Source organism: Anolis sagrei, chromosome 4 (genome assembly GCF_037176765.1).
Source record: "Anolis sagrei isolate rAnoSag1 chromosome 4, rAnoSag1.mat, whole genome shotgun sequence".
NCBI classification, from domain to species: Eukaryota; Metazoa; Chordata; class Lepidosauria; order Squamata; family Dactyloidae; genus Anolis; species Anolis sagrei.
The window spans coordinates 59,493,930-59,515,429 of NC_090024.1; the positions used below are offsets into that span (position 1 = coordinate 59,493,930).

General features: G+C 39.4%; 1 protein-coding gene across 1 annotated transcript in view; it reads right to left on the bottom strand.

Moving 5' to 3' along the window:
• LAMA3 (laminin subunit alpha 3) overlaps positions 1 to 21,500 on the bottom strand; it is a 167,718-nt gene that overhangs the window by 45,160 nt on the left and 101,058 nt on the right. Inside the window, exons 41-49 of the mRNA XM_067467445.1 lie at positions 17,133 to 17,246; positions 13,562 to 13,671; positions 9,643 to 9,723; positions 7,983 to 8,089; positions 5,638 to 5,688; positions 4,285 to 4,436; positions 3,615 to 3,725; positions 3,099 to 3,210; positions 914 to 1,081 (exon numbers count right to left, since the gene is read on the bottom strand). Coding sequence (XP_067323546.1) covers positions 914 to 1,081; positions 3,099 to 3,210; positions 3,615 to 3,725; positions 4,285 to 4,436; positions 5,638 to 5,688; positions 7,983 to 8,089; positions 9,643 to 9,723; positions 13,562 to 13,671; positions 17,133 to 17,246 — 1,006 coding nt within the window. The remainder of the gene's footprint in view (positions 1 to 913; positions 1,082 to 3,098; positions 3,211 to 3,614; positions 3,726 to 4,284; positions 4,437 to 5,637; positions 5,689 to 7,982; positions 8,090 to 9,642; positions 9,724 to 13,561; positions 13,672 to 17,132; positions 17,247 to 21,500) is intronic.

Genomic DNA, 21,500 nt, shown 5'->3' on the forward strand with positions numbered 1-21,500 from the left:
GGGAGAGATAAAGTGGGGTGCAGATAAACATAACCATAAAATAATAATGACAGGAAAAGCTTACACGATACGAGTATTAAAAGATTGAACTGCAAAGACTCTGGCACAAGCCAGTAAAGGTGGTCCCAGTGATGATCAACACACTGGGTGCAGTGCCTAAAGACCTTGGCCTGCACTTAAAAACAATTGGCGTTGACAAAGTTACCATCTGTCAGCTGCAAAAGGCCACCCTACTTGGATCTGCACACATTATTCGCTGATACATCACACAGTCCTAGATACTTGGGAAGTGTCTGATGTGTGATCGAATACAAAAGCTAGCATAGTAATCTTGTTTGCTGTGTACTAATCTTGTTGTGTGCCAAATAATAATAATAATAATAATAATACTCCTGACCTCACGATTATGTTAAAAAACAAAGTATGGCTCTGGGATTGATGTTACAATCCCAGGTGACAGCAGGATTGAAGAGAAACAACTGGAAAAGCTGACTCAATATGAGGATTTAAAGATCAAACGGCAAAGACTCTGGCACAAGCCAGTAAAGGTGGTCCCAGTGGTGATCGACAGACTGGATGCAGTGCCTAAAGACCTTGGCCTGCACTTAAACACAATAGGTGCTGACAAAATTACCATCTGCCAGCTGCAGAAGGACACCTTACTGGGATCTGCACACATTATTTTCCGACACATGACACAGTCCTAGACACTTGGGAAGTGTCCGACGTGTAATCCAATACAACAGCCAGCAGAGTGATCTTGTCTGCTGTGGACTCATCTTGTTGTGTTTCAAATAATAATAATACAACTTTTCAGGCCATCTCAAAAGGTTCCAACAATTCTCCACTATCCAAGCATATCTCAACAGAGCCATTTCCATCCCAGCATCTCTGCACAGTTTTTAGTTCTTACAATTCTGAGCTTTTCCATTCTCTTTTTCTGCTTCTCTCAGCTGCTGGCCAAAATTGCGGTCTCTCATCTCGTTCACCATTTGCCGAGCTTTAGCCAGCTCTTCAGCAGCATTTCCTGAAGGCAAAGAAGGCCCTTCTCCAGAAGTCCCAGGTATCTGATTCAGGAGGACTAGGACAGGAAGGGGGAAAAATCAACAATCAGAGGAGCCAGGCATTTTTAAAGATGTGTTTCAAATTTGTATGGTGATCTTTTCAGCTTAAAAGAACGCACTGCCATTCAACATGAATGTAATAATGTACAAATAAATCATAAGGAAATCTGGAGGTCTTGACTTTATTCAGATTTGAAGTTTTTTTTAAACTAATGTTCAGGGTACATCCTAGTTATTAAGGGCTGATGATGTACAAGTTCTGCTTGCCAAGTGAATGCACCCAAAACAATACTTCCATGCTGACTGGTTGACTCGAGTTGTCAAATTTACAGTGCAGCCTTTTACATCTATATTGAGATGGTTTCTTGTAGGAGTTAGACCAGGCGTGGGCACCCTCCAGGTGTTTTGGACTCCAACTCCCACAATTCCTAACAGCCTCGGGCCCCTTCCTTTCCCTCCTCAGCCTGAGGCTGTTAGGAATTGTGGGAGTTGGAGTCCAAAACACCTGGAGGGCCCATGCTTGAGTTAGGCTGATTAATTTAGTTTCTATTTATAGGATTTTTATTAATATTCTTTAGGCCTTTTACTATTTAATTTCAGTGCATTTTAAATATTTGACACTAATTGGTTTCTCCTTTGCTGATTTTAAGAGTGATTTTCTGCTGGCTATGAGAAGATTTTTGATAGTCTTATATTACATGGTATTGATATTGCTTTTAACTGACATTCTGAAACTATTCATTTTTATGTTTGCATTTTCCTGCTGTAAAACATTTTTAAATGACTTTAGGACTTAGTTGATAGAATTCATAAAAATCTTGTAAATAAAAACTACATTAAACTAGACTGACTAAGTACTGCAGGCTGGGGAAAATGAAACATTGATGCAAATATGCTATGAATTTATTAATTAATATGAAGAAATTATCTTAAATGTTAATGTTTCCAAGCATTTCCATAGTTAATCTAGGACTGAGTGACATAGAACTGTTAATACAAAAGAGAATGGGATGGGGATGCAGTGTGGGATATTTTATTTTAATTGATTTATTGTGTCAGAAGTGAATCGAGAATACAGTTATAATGCATAGAAAAACCATAAAGTTAAAAACTTGGCATTATACTAAATGTCCTTTGACAAGGAGCTGTCCACTTTGAGTGCCTCTGGTGCTACTGTAAGAAAGTCCTCCATTGTGCATATGGCAGGGCTCAGACTGTATTGTAGTAAGTGGTCTATGGTTTGTTCTTTTCCACATTCGCATGCCGTGGACTCCACTTTGTAGCCCCATTTCTTAAGATCCCGTGGTGCCAGAGCTCAGGCTGCTCAGTCACCCAGTCTTCTGTGTAACCAGCGGGGAGTTTCTTATCTTGTATCAGCCACTGATTGAGATTTTGGATTTTAGCTTGCCACTTTTGGACTCTCGCTTGCTGAGGTGTTCCTGTGAGTATCTGTAGATCTTAGGAAGCGATTTCTTGTTATAAGGCGTTGGTTTTCTGGCTGATATCCAAAAAGAGGATGGGCCGGAGATGTCAATGTCAAGACCGGCGGCTACTTCCCGATGGATGTCAGGTGATGCAATACCAGCTAAACAGTAGAATTTCTCCATTGGTGTTTGGTGAAGACATCCTGTGATATTATGGCATGTCTCATTAAGAGCCATATCCATTGTTTTAACATGGGATATTAGGAATCCTGGATAATGTTGGCAGGCTGCAGCAGTGCTCCCGGATAACTGGAAATCACCTGCTTTCATATTGCTTTTTTCTACTGTTTCCCCTTGTTTCAGGACAGCCCTTTATCCATAAGCTTTTTAGGTCAAAACTGTGGCCACCAGAATTTTTTTCCAGTCAAACTGCAAAGATTGATTAAAATGGAACAAACAACTGGAAGGTATGGGATATCGCTGGGATACTGAGGCCCACAGAGAATTGGCTATGTGATCACACACAGCCACAGGGCACACAGTTTCTACCCTAATGAGGAGGAGGAAGAGGAGGAGGGGGAGAAGTAGTAATAAGAGTAGTTATTCTTACCATTAATATTGATGACAAGACTTTGTATCTTTGAAATCAAATCCTTTCCTCTCTGGTTAGTCTTACCAAAATTATTGAACAGTGTCTCCGCTTTCCTGTAATTATTTTCAGCCTATAAAAAAGAAATATGGGTTGAAATAGAAGCTGCAAGTAATGATTATTTGTCTTAAATAAAATTTGCATTTGTCAAATAGTTTGCGATAGCAGTTTACAATTTGCTATTGTATTATGACAGCTCTCAACATTTGACAATGGTGAACTTGACACTGTTCATTCTTTAAAATCTAGAAAGAAAACATCAGAAGTGCCTATCTCATGCAAGCGTCATTTAAAAACTTCACCCAGGGCACAGATAGAATGATTTCCAACACACATTTGGAAGAACACCAGACTCATTAAGTCATCTTTGCTCTCTGTTATTTTCCCTTAAAATCTCCATAATAGCCCATAAATGTCAGTATTTGTTTTGAAATGCCTTACAAGGGCACTGGAATACACAACATTTAAAGAACTCACCTTTTCTCTTAGAGCATTAATATTCTGATTAAGGGCAATGAAGTCTGTATCCAGTTCATCCACTTTGGAGCCCTGGGTTGTAATAACGGAACGATAGCGGTTCAACAGAATCTGGAAATAAGGCCAAACAGAAGAAGATGTATGACTAACCTGAAAACTAGATTCGAAATTATTTTGGAGTTGTACAAAACTATCGTTTATCTATGATATCAGGGAGAGTGGAAATCCACTGAAATCTGTATGCAACAATCCCTCTCACACATTTGGAAGTAATTAGACACAGTTCTGAGTAATATGGAGAGGAGCATCTGCTGTCTACAAAAACTCCTGAAAACTACGAACAAGAAAATCAGGTAAGATCATCTTGCCCCAGGTGAGTGCATTTCATGCAAGCCCAGATATAGCATGTAGTATACCATATGTGTGATTTCATAAAAAACATGATGAAAAAAATATAAGCACTCTGAATTATAGGTAACCAGCATTGTTGTCTCAAGGCTGGTAAGTATTACTCCCTTTTACCAGAAACAACATGCAAAGGATCAAGTTGACAAGACTCTAGTATTCATGGAGTTAAACCCCCCCCCCCACATATTTGTCACAGTATCTGAATTGTAAGAGCAACTTATTGTATAGTTCCTCTGTTTCCCTAAGCTCTTCTTCCAGTTACCTTCAGCTGTTTGACCCGGTCTTCCAGATGCTGCATCTGCCCCAGCGTGTGGGTACTGGCATTGACATTTTGCATCTGGAACTTAATCACTTGGAGTTCATCTTGCATTGCACTCAGATCCTTTAGTAAAGTAATCACACAGCTATCACAAGCTAAACGGGAAAAGAAGATACAAACAAGAGAAAGTGTTAGTTTTTAGGACATGTTTGGCGCAGCCTGCTCAAGAACCCAGATCTGACACCAGAAAAAACTTCCTCCCTTCCACAAATGATCATTTCCTGCTACAACTTTAAGAAGCTCATTGGCCTTTGTTGAATGCATCTTTATGTTCATTCTTTTTTTTTTTACAGAACAGCTCTCCCCTTCTCCAGCATTCATTAAGATGCTCAGGCATTTAGTTTGCAAACAGATCCACTGGAAAAAGCATTGTGTAGATCCTCTGAATATGCCAGCCACAGGAATAATGTTGCTAGAACATGGCCATACAAATCGCAAACCACACAACACCACAGTGTTTCTAGCTGGGAAAACCTTTGACAATACATTGTGTAATTATTGCCCAGCAAGGCACAATTTAAACCTTACAGCTGGACAGGCACAGACCCAGATCCATCACTGCTCAGCCTGCCTACCAACTGTTGGAAATCATAAATCCCAGCCTGGAATTCATTCAATTAATTTGCCAATGTGCCTTTCTCCTAATAAAGTGGGAATAAGGTGGGAAGTCCACATGGACAGAAATCTCTTGGTTCCCAAGCCAACAATGGAGGAGTGTTGAGTCACTTGACCTCAAGCTAGGCATGACTCACTAGTCCATGTCCTTGAGGTCTCTCGAGGGAACCCACCCACCAGGTATGTTGAACATCAGGCCTGGCTTCCATCACACTAGATGCAGACCTCATGTAAAACCACCCAAAGTTGTGACAAAGACTACAACTTAATGAAGCAGATATTAATTCATTTAATACACCAAGAATAAAGAAAGGCAGGTTGAGATGAAACTACTGGTAAACTGAGGAAAGGAGCAGAAAAGTCTGGTTTAATAGCTAGAGAGTGGTTTGGAATGAAGCCTATGTTTGGCTTCATCTGTAACAGCCTCCTAGCCAACCTGTCAACACCCAACTGGTTATATTCTCATTGTTCACCTTGCAGACTTTGAGGAGGGGGAGGAGATATTGAAACCAGGGAGGTATTTCCATCTGCTAGCATGTCACAAATACAAGTCCTGGTAAATCAGAAGTGTCAGTATTGTTGGCTTTTCTAGCCTTCCATTATAAAACAAATAAACCAGTTAGGACTTTTAAATGAAACCCTGAAAACAAACACATAGACTGGTCAAGCATTACTACTTACCATCACAGTCTTCATGAGGATCTATGTCTTTTGGTTCTTGATTTATACATTCTGGAAATTATGGTGGGGAGAGCCAGATAAGAATTAAATGATACAACATAGATACTAAACACAAGATTCTGAAATGATCACGAGAAAAGTGAGTATTTTGATGCAATGGATGTCCTGTATGCTTACTGAAAATCAAAAGTAACTGCTAACAGTCCCAAATGGCAACTATGGCTTTGCATCAGAGCTATGTTTATGCTATCCATTGGCTTTCTTGGGGTTATTGCAAACTGATACTGTATTTGTTGAGTGAGAAATCCTTTACACACATACACTCAAATATTGTATATATCTATTAATACCTGTAGACTTTCAGAAAATTAAAGACCTGGTCTGAAGGAGTCATAACCTAACTATGCTCTTATTCATAGAATCATTTACAAACATTATTTTTCTTTATTTTCCTCCTTCTTTTTGCCTTAGTAAAAAGGAAGGTAATCAAGCAATAAAGCCTTGTGTTCAGTGACAGTTATCAGCTTTATTGCTTGATTATGGTGCCAGCATGCCCCAAACCTTTAGCAAAAGGTTTTTGCTTTGTGAGAATAATGCAACAGGGAAAAGGTTAGATTCATACATAATGATGTATGTTGGGATTTTGGAAGTTGTAGTATACACTTTTCCCATGCCAACTTAGCAAAGCAGTAGAATACACAAATAGCAAAAGTTAACAAATATTAGATCAATGGTGAAGGATGTCATTTTAACTTCTTGGAAAGCTTCTTCTAGGATGACATTCCCACATTATTTTTTGCAGTGTTCAAAGGCACGCCTTCCCATGTTCATCAGTAATGCTCACTGAAAGGATTACTGGGAGCGTTATTGGAAGGAGAATGGAAAGACTGTATGCCACAGTTTGTTTTTGTTTTTTTGTCGTGTCAGGAGTGACTCCTGGTGTGAGAGAATTGGCCATCTGCAAGGACGTTGCCCAGGGGACGCCTGGATGATTTTGATGTTTTTATCATCCTTGTGGGAGACTTCTCTCGTGTCCCCACATGAGGAGCTGGAGCTGATAGAGGGAGCTCATCCGCCTCTCCCCAGATTCGAACCTGCGACCTGTTGGTCTTCAGTCCTGCCAGCACAGGGCTTTAACCCACTGCGCCACCGGGGGCTCCCGCCACAGTTCTTTTTGTACCAATATAATTTCAAAGAGGAGGAATTCTGGTATCTAAAGAACCCGTGCTGTGGATGAACGCATGAGGGATTTAAAGCCTGAGATCTCAGACTGTAGTGACTACTTAGCCACTGAAACCAAACACAAAATGGGCCTCAGTCTTGAATTCCACAACTTGGTTATCCTTGGTTGATGAAGTTTAGTTTATACTATGACCAAATAAAACGGGAGTATTTTACATGCAATAAACCTATGGAATGTGGAATACGACTCTTTATGGAACATCTAAGGCCAGTTCATTCTACTGTCCTGGTAAATCAGTGGTCTATCTACTGCCAAGAGAAGCAAAATCAATAATTACATCACACTAGAGGAAAAAATCCACTTAAAATCCATTCTGACTCCTGTAGAATTGTGGGGTTTGTAGTTTAGGGAGGCTGTTAAAGGCTCCTCTCTAAATTACTAACCCCAGAATTCTGCAGGAGGCAGAAACCGGATTTTAAGTGGATTTTTCTCTAGTGTGATGAGGCTCTTAGGGTAAAAAAAAATAAAGCCCAAATTGAGGAAAAATGCTATTGATGTATGCACTCAGCTATTTTTAAACACTGACCTTCATATGCACAACACCCCCAGATATGTTTCATAATATATTCAAGAAGAGTGCCAATTAAATACAATTTTCCATTATGGCCCATGAGGTGATGCAATTAAATTAAAGACTTCAAAAGTTAAGTGAAAGACCGCAATGACATCACAGGTTGCTAAAGTAACTACCCTGCTTATCATAGCTGATGTGGAGAAACTAATGGCTGGAAATAGCAGTTTAGATCTCTAAATTACACTGACTTCTGAGTCAAGATACAACTTGTTCTGACAAAGTTTAATTTCAAAAGGAAAGCCGCATTTCAATAAGCATGTTTTAAAGAAAGTATTGTAAATATGCCATTTTTTTCCACTGAATTTAAAGTTTGTCATTTTTGAAAAATGGCATTGCATGAAGAAACTGTAAACAATTGTGAGCATACTTAATTAACTTTGTCCAACTAATTAATTGTATTACATACTGCTTACACAAGGGAAGTATTATTTTCAATTGCAACAGAGCCTTTCTAGGAACCTGTACTTAGGCAGGTGTCTCTACTTTGTATGTATTCTTTTAAGAAATATCTAACACAAATTTGCATACCTCCAGTCAGACGATCGCAGTTGGGTAGCTGGCCATTGTCAGGGCAATTACATTTCTGACAAAATCCTCCATATTGCAGTGGATTACCAAAATAACCAGGAGCACAGCTATAACAATGAATCAACACAGAGATAAATAGAACTGACAATACGGATTAATTTACATGTGAAATGGCTTCTCCTGACTGAAAAGTTTGTACAAAATATAACAAATATATGTATTTATTGGATTTAGACTGTAAGTGCCTATTTTGTCAAATGAAATACACATCCCATTAAGTATTTTGCTAAACTGAAAAGTGACATGAACTATCTAGGATCATCAAATCCTTCCCAACCATCTAAACATGAGAAATAACTGGGGCTCCCAATGTACGAGATGCACTTCAACTCCCATCAGTCTTAGACAAAATCCTCCATATTGGCACTGCTATTGGTGATTGGGAGGGGTACAAACAGTAGTTCAAAAACATTTGGAAGTCCAAACATTTTGCATGCCTGACTTTAGAGCAGGGATTCTCAACATGTGGATCCCCATGTGTTTTGGTCTACAACTTCCAGAAATCCCAGTCAGTTTACCAACTGTTAGGATATCTGGGAGTTGAAGGACATCTGGGGACCTACAGCTTGAGAACCACTGCTCTAGAGAGATGTGATCTCATGTTATCAACTGAAAAACCTTGAAAACTGGATTTTAACATGTCTTTTAGCACTCCTGCAGGACAGAGAAGGGATTGTTTGAACCAAACTACTACATGTTGTGTAACAGTTGTTTCTCATTGTCTAAATAGCCTAATTCAGGACACATGGACTCTCAAAATAAAATTATGTGTTCCTGAAATTCAATTATTGCCAATATATACATAAAGAAAGATTACTTTGAAGTTCATGCAAGTCAAATTAGTACAGGGATGTGGAGGGAGCAATCAACTAACAAAGATGATTTTTCTAAAGGTCTGGATGAAGGGAAAGCTGCATTGAAATGTGATTGTATTCATTGCAAAGGTTCAGCAATGAACTGCTGTTGTTTCTTTCAACTAAACCAGAAGCGACACCTTTTTATCTCTGGTCTCTGTTTTTTTCAGAGCAAGTTGTTGATTCTATCCAAAAGACTTCCACAGCTATTCACAGGAAGCTCTGAATAAGTCATAAATTTAGAGACACCAAATGTATGTAAACTATATACATTTTCTTGATTATGTCTCCTACATGCTCTAGACCTAGAGAGAAGTCAAAGCAGATAAAGGTAAGAGAAATGAAGGCAGTTTTCAAATCATTAGATCACACTAGACTTCTTTAGACTGCATCCACATTTCACATTATTGTTCGGATGCAATATCTTCGGCATGTATGCAGAGGTTTACATTGCATGACAGGTACTCTGTGCAAACTTGTGTCAAAGTCAAAGAGCAAGTGGTGCACAGAATCCCACTGGATTACAAGAGGCATTTTGACACTCTGAATCAAAGGCAGCAGCTTGTGTTTGCAGAGTGCTCTGTTTGTCTTTTCAAGGGCCCCAAGTCCTTTGGATGCCAGCCCAAAAATGTGAATATGGCACACAATTAAAACACACACCGCTTTGCAGGCTGGTGTTAGTTTTCATGCAGAGGATTTGCTTGAACTTTTTACATAGCAAATAAGCACTGAAACCAGTAACGTACCTTTCACAGTGTATTCCAGTATAGCCTTCTCTGCAGAAGCATTGAATGTCCCCCTCATTTTCTATGCAGCCAGAGGCAAAACTATAGAAGGAAAGAATGTAATGCATATGGAAGTGCTTGGTACTTCTCAAGATATATTTTGACATATTTTGACTTCAAAAGATCTATATGTTGTGTACGAACCTGACAGTTATATCACTGTTGGAATCATAAATACAAGGATACAATGACAGAAAAATCCATTATTGTAAACAAAGCAAGCTACCCAACTTAGAGAATCAACATGACACCAACTGGAGGGTTATTACAGAATGAGAGTAAACCTCTACTCCTCTTCCTTGAGGGTCTATAAAATGTAAAGTTGCATATTTGGTGAATTGCAATCTGAACAATGTAGAAATAATGTGAACTGAAGCAATCATTTATATCAAGCTCATGGCCTAATTCATCAGTCTGAGAGTCAATTAGATAATACCTCCCAGTTCAGGGCATATTTTACACAGTGATGTGTAAGGAACTATCATAGGGACTAATGGCTGGATCAAATCACATGCTCATTTACTTCAGCATTCTGTCCCCAAAGGAGCTAGCCATTTGCCTATGAACAACAACAAAAACTGCAACATTGTCCATTTGTGTTCCCTAGCCACTGCTGTGAAGAAGTCTACTGTCCTCCAGCATCCATCATAACTAGTGCTCACTAATGTGCTACATAGGTAATAGGGAATGTCTGCTACTTCAGATGTTGTTTGGTTGCAATTCCCATCATTTCTTATCAGCTGCTGGACACAAACTGATGGAATTTGCAAAATAACCTGGAGGTCCACATATTCCTCACCTCTACTCTAGATCTCACCCACTACATATACATGGTTCTTAATGCTGTCATAAAGGACCCAATGTGTCAGTAGAGGGAAGCAGGGGATCTGACACCACATCAAAGGTTTCTACTGCAATGAGAAGTCTCTGTGTTTCTGTGAAGCACAAGGGCAGAAAAACAATCTACTCTTTGATACATGGACTGCTATTCCATTTTCTGTTTCTCTATAATATTACTTGTTCAGTGCCATTTCCACTAGTAAACAGCCTTGGCAGGAAGTTGATGGAACTCCAAGACACTATTTAATTTAACACAGGACTCCCTCTAAGGTCATCTGCTGGTAAATTCTTAATTAAATTTGAAAGCATTCTTTCATTCTTTCATCAGTTGCAACAGAAGCAACACAGACATTTCTTGTGACTTCAATTTTTTTCAAGGTACTATGTGTCCATACAAAATATGAGAACTTTTGTATAGACTGCAAGTGACCTTATCAACATCATTGATGTTAATGGTAATGGAAACACTGGGGTGTGCCATTTAACATCTTATTTGATCTATTTTATAGAATCTTTCAACAAAGAGCTGGAAGGTTCATCAAGTCAAACTCTCTAATTTGATTCTATTGGTTTGTATTTTAGTCTCTGAAGCATCATAAGTGAAGTTGGCTCCATCTTCTTCCAAACTTCTTTCTTCTTTTGGAGGATACATACCTCCCACCCTCACCCCCCATGTTATGGGTTCAGTAATGCAGTTGTTTTTAAACAAAATGTCAATAAATCTGAATACTAATTCCCAATGTCTCAATTATGCAATTCAGCCTTTGATTTTTATTATATGTGTTTATTTCAGAGCAAATCCTCTTAAAGTTCCTTTGAGATTTTTCTTCCTAATGGGAAATCTGTACTTTTGGAAAGTTGAAGGAATTTAAGTTGTGTGGCTGATCCACACAAGATCCAAGAAACGACTGCAGATGTATACTGATTCCTTAAAGAATTATTGTCTTGAACACATATCAATTCAGTGATATACTATCTACCGGAGGAATTATCTTAAGGCTCTTGACCTCTGCTTTTGCACCTGGCAAAAGCTTTGTGAGGCTCCAAGCCTTCAATTATCCCAAATGTATGTACTACAGAGGTTCTGTTTTAGAGATCTCAAACACCATCACTCATTTGTAGTCCTCACCTATTCCTATTATCCCACTTAATGAAAATTCATCATCATATTCTGATTTATATGCTGTCTAGACACATTATGTTTTTATTAATTGTCCCATATATCACTTTTGGCCAAATTGTAATACTTCAGGGAGGTCACATAGCCTCAGTGCATCTAGTTCCTAACTCAAGTAATAACTTGTTAAACTTTATCAAATTGTTAGGCAACCGTATTGGAGGACACATGCTAATATATACTTCAGACTGATTATTATTTTTTTACAATAGGACTTAGTAGCTTTGTTTCCTTGCAAAGTTATTGACAGAACAGTATATACAAGTGAAGTCTTATGCAAGCAAAATAGAAAAGGGAACTGCAACAAAATGTTACGTTGTATTTCCTCCCTCTAACTGATGGAGTCCAGCTTCAGAATATTGAGAGAGATGTAGTTTTAAAAGGGATTTTCATGGATGCTTCCAATGATATAAAATCCAATGTGCTTGCTTTTGCAGAGTGCCTTTGCAAAGATGCTGATGTGTAGAGAAAGAGCTGCCAAGGATGAATTCACCAGAGTTGGACAGATAGTACTCCCTAATACTCCCTTAATTTCCCAGCCGTTTGAAGTACTGACCCATAGATACTTTCCAACTGAGTGTTCATTGCCAGAAAACAATAGACTATAGTTGATAAGATCCCACATGTGCCTTCCTGTTTGTTAGAATTATGGAGAGCCAATGAATATGGAGAGCCAATTGGTATAGTCAGCTTAGACCAATGAAATGGTTGATCTTTGAACAACAATGAGAATGTGTTTTAAATTTTCTGTAAAAAGTGATTAAAAGCCATGCAACCCCATTTCAGGTTGCAACTGAACTTTTATGCAGCGGGCACTACTGTCACCTTATTGCTTTGGCCCTCAATAAAAGCCTTTGTAGTAAGAATCCAACTTGTGGCCTCTTCCTTGTACCACTGCCCAGGCCTTTAGGGGACTCCTGAGCTGGAGTGCTGGTGAGTCATTGCCCGTAGAATATCGTATCAGTTGGTTCTCCAATTCAGTTTCCCATTTTTTCTCCCCATCCAGGGCCCCCAGGAATACCAAAATCCTGGTATTTAATATTGTTTTATGATGTACAATGACAATAGTTATTATATTCTGTATTATTATGTGATCATTTTGCCCTGTCATGTTTTTAAAATAATTTTTACATTTTTGGAATCCCTTGATGATGCTGAGATCTGTCTTCTTTCTTCAGTGGCCTCATTTTGAACACAATGGTTTCAGATCATCTGCATATGCACTAAAGTGATTCTCATCCACATAATCTGTTTAAAACTTGGAAATAACAATATCCAGAAACACAGAGTCAGCAGCTCCAAAGGCCACTCAAACCGGGAGATTCCATGAGTTGGAATGATGGCCTTACTATCCTCAAAAGCAGGCATGGGCAAACTTCGACCCTCTGGGTGTTTTGGTCTTCAACTCCTACAATTCCTAGCAGCCTACTGGTTGTTAAGAATTGTGGGAGTTGGAGTCCAAAACACCTGGAGGACCTAAGTTTGCCCATGCCTGTTCAAAAGCCATTTCAGAGCAGAAGAGTCAACACGGGCCTGTGGCCTAAGCCGGAGGGAATCTCATCCTATTACTATGGGATGAAAGCATGGACTGCCCTCAAGAGAAGCCCAATCACTCATCCGGTACATTAAGTGAGCTTGTGAAATTTGCAAAAATATCGGCAATAAGAAACCCTAATTTTTGTAGAGCTTCTTATCACACATAGTGCAAAGAATAACAGAAACATGTCCAGCAAAGCTTCACCTGTGTAAAAAAAGGGAACATGATTTAGCAAACATATCTTTCATGATACCTTAATCAAGGCAATTGTGTGCCAAGTACAATAAAAATGCTTCTCTCCATCCCTAACACACACATACCCGTACCTGTTTGTATAAGGGCAACGACACGCCCTGCAGTTTCCTTGACTGGCATCACCAAAGTAACCTTCTCTGCAATACTCACAGTTTTCACCAGCAGTATTATGCTGACAGTTCTTTGGGGGAAAAACAAAGAGACAGATATAAACTAGACAATTCATCGCTTAGATTTTTTATTATTATTATCAGAAGGAGATAATAAAAATGGATTTGCTCCAGGGCTTTCAAACATTTCCTCCACACATTGGCATTACACCAAGACAGAACAAAGAAATTGGACTCTGACCTTTGTCTCTAAACTATAGAGCAGTTGGCCAATTTTTTTTTTGGCTCAAATGGTGCCAAGATTGTTAGCGTGTTGTAACGAGCCTCAAAACCTTTTAAATAATCAGAACTAGGCTGCTACTGGAATCATAGATGAAATCCTGGCTGAAAGTGTTGCTTGCTTTTCTCCTTTATGAACTTTCCATTCATTACTAATGGTCGTGTTCATAATCCAACTTACTCCAGGCCTCTGGTTCAAACAGGCTTGCATTCTCTTTGATCAAGAAAAAGATCCATTTTCCTGGTGCCCTGGCAGTGGACTGACCAGTCATCACATCATTTCAAGGACAACAGTGGCACTCTTATAACAGCATGGAAGGTTTCAGCCTGGTTCCAGGGTGCCAACAATGATTAGCATTTATACCCCTTCTCTTTCATAACATGCCAGAGCCAGGATTTAACAAAAATGGGTAAAGTTCATGTATATGGCACCCTAGGAGCTTTAAAGACTGTAGGTCCTATTGCCTCTTTGTAAGATTTACTGGAAATTTGTGTGACCTTATTGTCAGTTATATTTTTATCCTCTCCTTCACAGAGCTTCCTTTCCATCTCTCACATTTCAAACAGCAATATATGAAATGGAGCATGCTGACAGAACTAAATGATCCAAATCTAGTGGTTGAGTTCCGTTGTTATACACCTTCAAGTTGTTTCCAATTTATGGAGACCTTAGGGTGAAACTATCATAGAGTTTTATTTTTCAGATTTTTCAGATTTTGCTACTATCTTTCTTTGAGGATGAGACAACGTGACTTACTCAAACTGTCACCCAATGGGGGTGTATCTACACTGCAGAATTAATGCAGGTTGACCTCACTTTAACTACCATAACTTAATGCTATAGAATCCTGGAATTTATAGTCAAATAGATGCACCAGCACTCTTTGGTATAGAAGGATAAAGACCTTGTAAAACTACAACTCTCATGTTTCCATAATACTCAGCCATGGCTGTAAAATTGGTATCAAACTGCATTAAAACTACAGTGTAGATGTACCCATAAAGGTAAAGGTTTTCCCCTGACATTAAGTCTAGTTGTTTCTGACTCTCGGGGAAGGTGTTCATCTCCATTTCTAAGCTGAACAGCTGGCGTTGACCTTAGACACCTCCAAGGTCATGTGGCCAGCATGACTGTATGGAGCACCACTGCCTTTCAACAGAAGCAGTACCTATTGATCTACTCATATTTGTTTATTTTCAAACTGGTTGGTTGGCAGAAGCTGTAACTAACAGCGGGAGCTCACCCCGCTCCATGAATTCGAACTGTCAACCTTTCGGTCAGCAAGTTCAGCAGCTCAGTGGTTTAACCAGCTGCAACACCAGGGGGCCCTGGTAATTCAAAACTTGATCTATAGATTTTAATAAACTGCTACTGTTCAAGTCACTGTTAATGGCACAGTCACTCAAGCTGATTAGATTAACAACCTGCCCCCAAGATATTAATACTTTTACTAGAGATCAAACACAGAATCCTGCAAACACTCATTTTTAATGTTACAGTTTTAAATAGAAATGAGAAGCTAATCAAAATACATGTGCAAACAGAATACATGCTTAGTTAGATAAGTACTATGTGTGTGTATATAACACAGTTCATATAGTCAGTCAGTAAAGTGGCAGGAGGAAGGCTAAAACATTGAATGTTTACAAAACTCTCATTTTGGGATGATGTAAACTATCTTGCTCTTGATTGTTCTACCTCTGCACTTTCTTGTTATGGCCTGTCCTATGCCTCCAATCAAAATGCCTCATGATTCATACATCTCCTGGAAATATACTGATTTGGCTTCCAGCTTCTGTATTTATTCTAAAAGGGTTTGTCAAAACCAAAGTCAGGGGAAAGTATTGTATAATGTCTCGGAACACAGTGCAAACAAAATACCGTAGGTTCATGATGAATAAGCATGATAAAACAAACGGAGAGGGAGAGAGGCTAGAGACCATAGAATTAATCTGGCAGTGCAGGTATTTACTTGAGAAAAAGACTGGAGGGGAACAGATTTGTGGGATATATTTTCAGAATAAGCTATTGAGACACAGTGTAATGCAATACTAAGTTCCCCCAAAACTGTTATTAATGGATGTCTTCTTTTCTTGATTAGTGCTCATACCTGGATGGGAGCTTTGAGGACAGAACTGCAAATTACACTTTTTATGAGCAGCAGAGAACTTCACTAATTATGGAATTTAATGCAGAATTACAGGTCTGCTGTTGATATTTTCATGTCTTAGTTTTATCAGTTAAAAAGCTAGGAGATGCTGTCTCAGTATTGTGTAGTTTCAGAGTTTTGATGTAGAATGACACTCGAGCTAACCCATATGTCCTGGGTTGTTTGCTTATTCATGGAATGAAAATAACAAAACATTCTCAAGCCTCCACTACTTATATGTTATGTATATAATTGCTTACTGTATTGTAAATGTGTATATTGGTTTGCAGTTTTTCTTCAACTCTTTGTTGTGGGAGGGGCTGCAGACCATGTGATCAGGTCCAGGCTTGTTCAGAACTCAGACTCCGTTATAGAACAGTTTTGCTTTAGACTTCAGTAAGAACAGTATGATTAGAGACTTCAATGTACAAACAAATGTATGCTTTCAGATTCTGCCTGTACAGATTCCCTTAAACTTTCAGACAGACAGATGCTTTGGACTATGGACTATTGATTATAAGAAAAATGCCCTGCGTTACCTACACATAGAAACTACTTCAAATCCTGGATTGATATGCAAAGTACCTGATACTGAATACATGTAGTTTGTGAGTAAACCAACTATGTTACTTTTAAACAAGTCTGCTTGTTTTTTATTACTTGAGAGCATGATTTAAATCAAGGGGTTTCAAGGGAGAGTAGATGTTTTGGGGCAACAAAAAAGAACGCTTCTGAAATTTTAGTGTGTGTGTGTTTGTGCATTGACATATCTTTGTCCCTAACAGTTCAAGGAGATATTTTAGATATCAGTTTAACAGCTGAGAAACCCAATTGCCCTGCATGAATGCCATTTTCTCAAAAGGACATAGTTTTTACCAAGAGATTATGGCATCATTTTTCAGAAGTTTATGACTTCTAATAAGGTCTTGCCTTTCCAAAGATCATAAAATCTCCAAAAGGTTATGGAGATTTCCATTTTCCAAACAATTTAACAGTCTGTTCAGCTGAGGCAAGAGCAGCACACATTTCACTGGTTAGTAATTAAGATTAGGGAGACATTTCAGTATCTTTTGAACTACAAATAAGTTATTTGTATGACTTACAAGACAAATTCCAGAACCATCGAGGCATCTATCTGAATTTCCATTACAATTGCAAGGAATACACCGTCCTGTCAGCAGATCTCTGCTCTCACGATAAAATCCAGGGCTGCATTCCTATTGAACACAAAATTGGTGACCATGAAATAAATGTAATATTTGTACCTATTAAAACTGCTATGTGGAATATTTTAAGACAGAAGTACTGGATTACTAAACATTAGCATATGAGTACAAGCATAACAGAGAGGCGACACCCTTATTTTTGGAAACCCTTACTTTAGACTTTGGAGCGATATGGGGTGGCGGCGGTGGTGGTTACTCTTCCCAATATGCGGCAAGCAAATCAAGATGTCTTCCATATTCCAGTTATCATTTCATCCAGATGTAGAGGCTATACTAAATGGCTCCAGAAGATACCAATATTAAGTCAATTTGAAACCCCTGTATAATATCCTGGCTCGTTTTGAAGCCAGATACCATAATTTCCATGTCCAGATGATATAGGAAATAATAATAATGGGAACTAGCCCCCAGTGATTGGTTAAACCTTTGTGACGGCAGGACTGCTGAACGAAAGGTTGATGGTTTGAATCCAGGGAGCAGGATGAGCTCCCATCTGTCAGCTCCAGCTTCTCATGTGAGAATATGAGAGAAGCCTCCCACAGGATGATAAAACATCTGGGAGTCCCCTGGGCAACGTTTTTGCAGATGACCAATTTTCTCACACTAGAAGTGGCTTGCAGTTTCTCAAGTCGTTCCTGACACACACACACATAAAACCAGCTTGTTTGCTTCCTTGCCTAAAGAGATTCTAATAAAAGGGCCAAAAAGCCTAAAGAGATTCTAATAAAAGGGCCAAAAATCATGTTTATTATAGCTGAGATGTGAGCATCTGAATATAGTACATGTCAGCTATTTCCAAATTTCATGAACCTTTTGAACAGTTGAAAGGTATCTCTATATACCAAAGCTCCCACAATCTGTTAAGAAGAATTCTCCTAACCATAAACCCAAGAGGCAGACTATTTTTTTTTAAAAAAACAACAACAGGGCTTTGACATTCCAATTAGCAAGTCCTTTCTGCAGAATTTGGTTTTTTCATTGACCTGACACCTGCATTCATTTATAGCATCATTTTCTAAAATAGGTGCTGTGATGTCACCTCTCTTAACTCATCCTGATTTCCTGCCCTGGGGATAAGTGAAGTGAGGTTTAGGCTTGTCCCAAAGATGAGCAAAGCATGAAAAGAATGTTCACTGGCTAGAAGAATCTAAGAAGCTACATTGCTCTTCTTCTTTCAGATCAAAGTCAAGGGAAAATGATATGGGGAGCAGAATCATTTTTTTTTAAAAAGCAAAGGGAGGGAGGTAAGCTGCCCTCTGATAGTTAACTACTACAGCCCATTTAATACTTTGACTTAGGATGCAGCTACACTATAAATTAATGCAGTTTGACACCATTCAACACTGTAGATCAGGCATGGGCAAACTTTCTAACTTGGAGGGCATATGCTGGCACTCCCTGCTAAGAGGTCTGGCTGCCCAGTGATTGAAGGAAGGAAGGGTCGGAGGAAGGAAAGAGAGAATGAAGGAAGGGCAAAAGGGAGGGAGGGAGGTAAGGAGGAATGAAAGAGAGAAGGAAAGAAAGACAAAAGGAAGGGAGGGAAGGAGGAAGGAAAGAGAGAAGGAAGAAAAGACAAAAGGGAAATAAGGAAGGACGAATGGGTGGAAGGGAAGGATGGAAGGAAGGAGGGGAAGGAGGAAGGAAGAAAGGGAGGAAGAGTGGATGGAAGGAAGGTAGGGATTGGAAAGGAGGAAGGAAATAGGAAAGGAAGAAAGGACAGAAGGATGGAAGAGAAGGAAGGATGGAGGAAGGAAGAGGAAGGAAGAGAGAGAGGGAATGAAGAAAGAAAGGGAGAAGGGAGGAAGGATAGGATGTTGAGAGAGAGGAGAGCCTGAGAAAAGAGCCCAAGGAGTCGCATCTGTCCTCCAGGCCTGGGTTTGCCCATACCTGCTGCAGATTCACACTCAGATACTGACATGGGAGAATTGGGGTGCAACAACACTAGAATTTATGCAGTCTGACACCATTTTAACTGGTATGGCTCAATGACATGGAATCCAGGGATTTGTTGTTTGGTGAAGCTCTCATGCCCTTTGTCAAATGGTCCGGGTTATTTGAGGTGTCCACCTTTAAATATCCCTTTTACTGCTGCCCTTACTGGCCACCTTCTTCTATTTATCTCTCTATGCTGTTAGAATTTTGCACTCTGTCACTTTCAAACAGTCCATTGACCTTAGCCTTAAGATTTTCCCCCCCACTAGCCTCACTGTTTACTATTAACCAAAGCAGGCGGCATCTGCCTAATTTCTCTATTTATAAAGCATAATAGAAATAATAGAATCATAAATTTGGAAAAGACTACAAGGGTTGTCCAGTCCAACTCCCTGCTATGCAGAAACACATAATAAAAGCAATCCTAATAGATAGCCATCCAGCTTCGGCTTAAAAAACTGCTCTAGAGAAGGACCCCACCCAAGCAACCCAAGGGACCATCCAGTCCAACCTACTTCTGCCTTGCAGGAAAAGAACAAACAAAGCACCCCAACAGATGGCTATTCAGTCTTTGTAATAACAATAATAATAGGAGCAATCCCAAGGGGCATCCAGTCCAACTCCCTTCTGCCATGCAGGAAAAGCACCCCCAACAGATGGCCATGCAGATTTTTTAATAATAATAATAATAAAGAAATAATAAAGAAATCCAGGGGACGTACAGTTCAACTCTCTTCTGCCATGCAAGAAAAGCACAATCAAAGCACCCCCAACAGATGCCTACTCAGAATTTGTAATAATAATAATAGGAGAAATCCCAAGGGGCATCCAGTCCAACTCCCTTCTGCCATGCAGGAAAAGCACCCCCAACAGATGGCCACCCAGACTTTAAATAACAACAACAACAACAACAACAACAACAACAACAACAATAACACTTTATTTGTACCCCGCTACCATCTCCCCAAGGGACTCGGTGCGGCTTACATGAGGCCAAGCCCAAATAATATCCAGGGGGCATCCAGTTCAACTCCCTTCTGCCATGCAGGAAAGGCACAATCAAAGCATCCCCAACAGATGCCTACTCAGAATTTGCAATAATAATAATAGGAGCAATCCCAAGGGGCATCCAGTCCAACCCCCTTCTGCCATGCAGGAAAAGTACCCCCAACAGATGGCCACACAGACTTTTTTAATAATAATAATAATAATGAAATAATAAAGAAATCCAGGAGACGTACAGTTCAACTCTCTTCTGCCATGCAGGAAAAGCATAATCAAAGCACCCCCAACAGATGCCTACTCAGTCTTTGTAATAATAATAATAATAATAATAATAATAATAATAGGAGCAATCCCAAGGGGCATCCAGTCCAATCCCCTTCTGCCATGCAGGAAAAACACTCCCAACAGATGGCCACCCAGACTTTTTAATAATAACAACAACAACCACCACAATAATTATAAAGAAGTCCAGGGGGCATCCAGTTCAACTCCCTTTTGCCATGCAGGAAAAGCACAATCAAAGCACCACCTGAGCAGTGGGAGGGAAATAGGGTTTTGAAAACAAGGAAGGTGAGGGGAAAGGATCTGGTCACCAAGGAAAGTGGGAGAAAGGGATTTTGGAGGCAAGGGGAGGGGAGAAGCAGGAAAGAGAAGGAAAAGCTTGGGGGAGGGGGGAGGAGGGAAGTGCAGAGCCCTTCAGTATATTTCGTGGATCCCCAAGGGCTCTGCAGAGCACACTTTGAGAACCGCTGCTCTAGAGAAAACAAAGTTGCTCCCTCCTCAATAAGACATCCTTTCAAATATTTAAACATGGCCACCATGCCCCTCACATGACTATGGTGAGGACAAATACATTAAAAATTATAAAATACTTTACAAACAAACAATTTGATAGGAGTGATTGTACTAGACCAGTTCTTACATCTGTTACACAAGAATAATAAAAGCAAATATTATGATATAGCCACCAGAGCATCCATTTAATGTAGTGAGTAACGCAAAAATAGCTTACTGAATTAGAAATAGTAATACTAATCAAAACAAAATGGTAACAATGAAAGGAGACTTTTGGGATAAGTTAACAGGAATCAATCAGTTTCAAGTATGTTGCCACAGTTCTGGTGTTCTTCGTGTTATTCCAGAACAAACATACATTTCCCTGCATACTCAAACATCCTTTTCCTCCTACGCTTTAAAGGAAAATGAGATTTCCTATACAGATAGCCTTCCTATGTAGGGCAGTGTGTACCCATCATTATTTTTGAGAAATGCACTTGTATGCCCACTTTGTCATGCAGACTGAAAAAT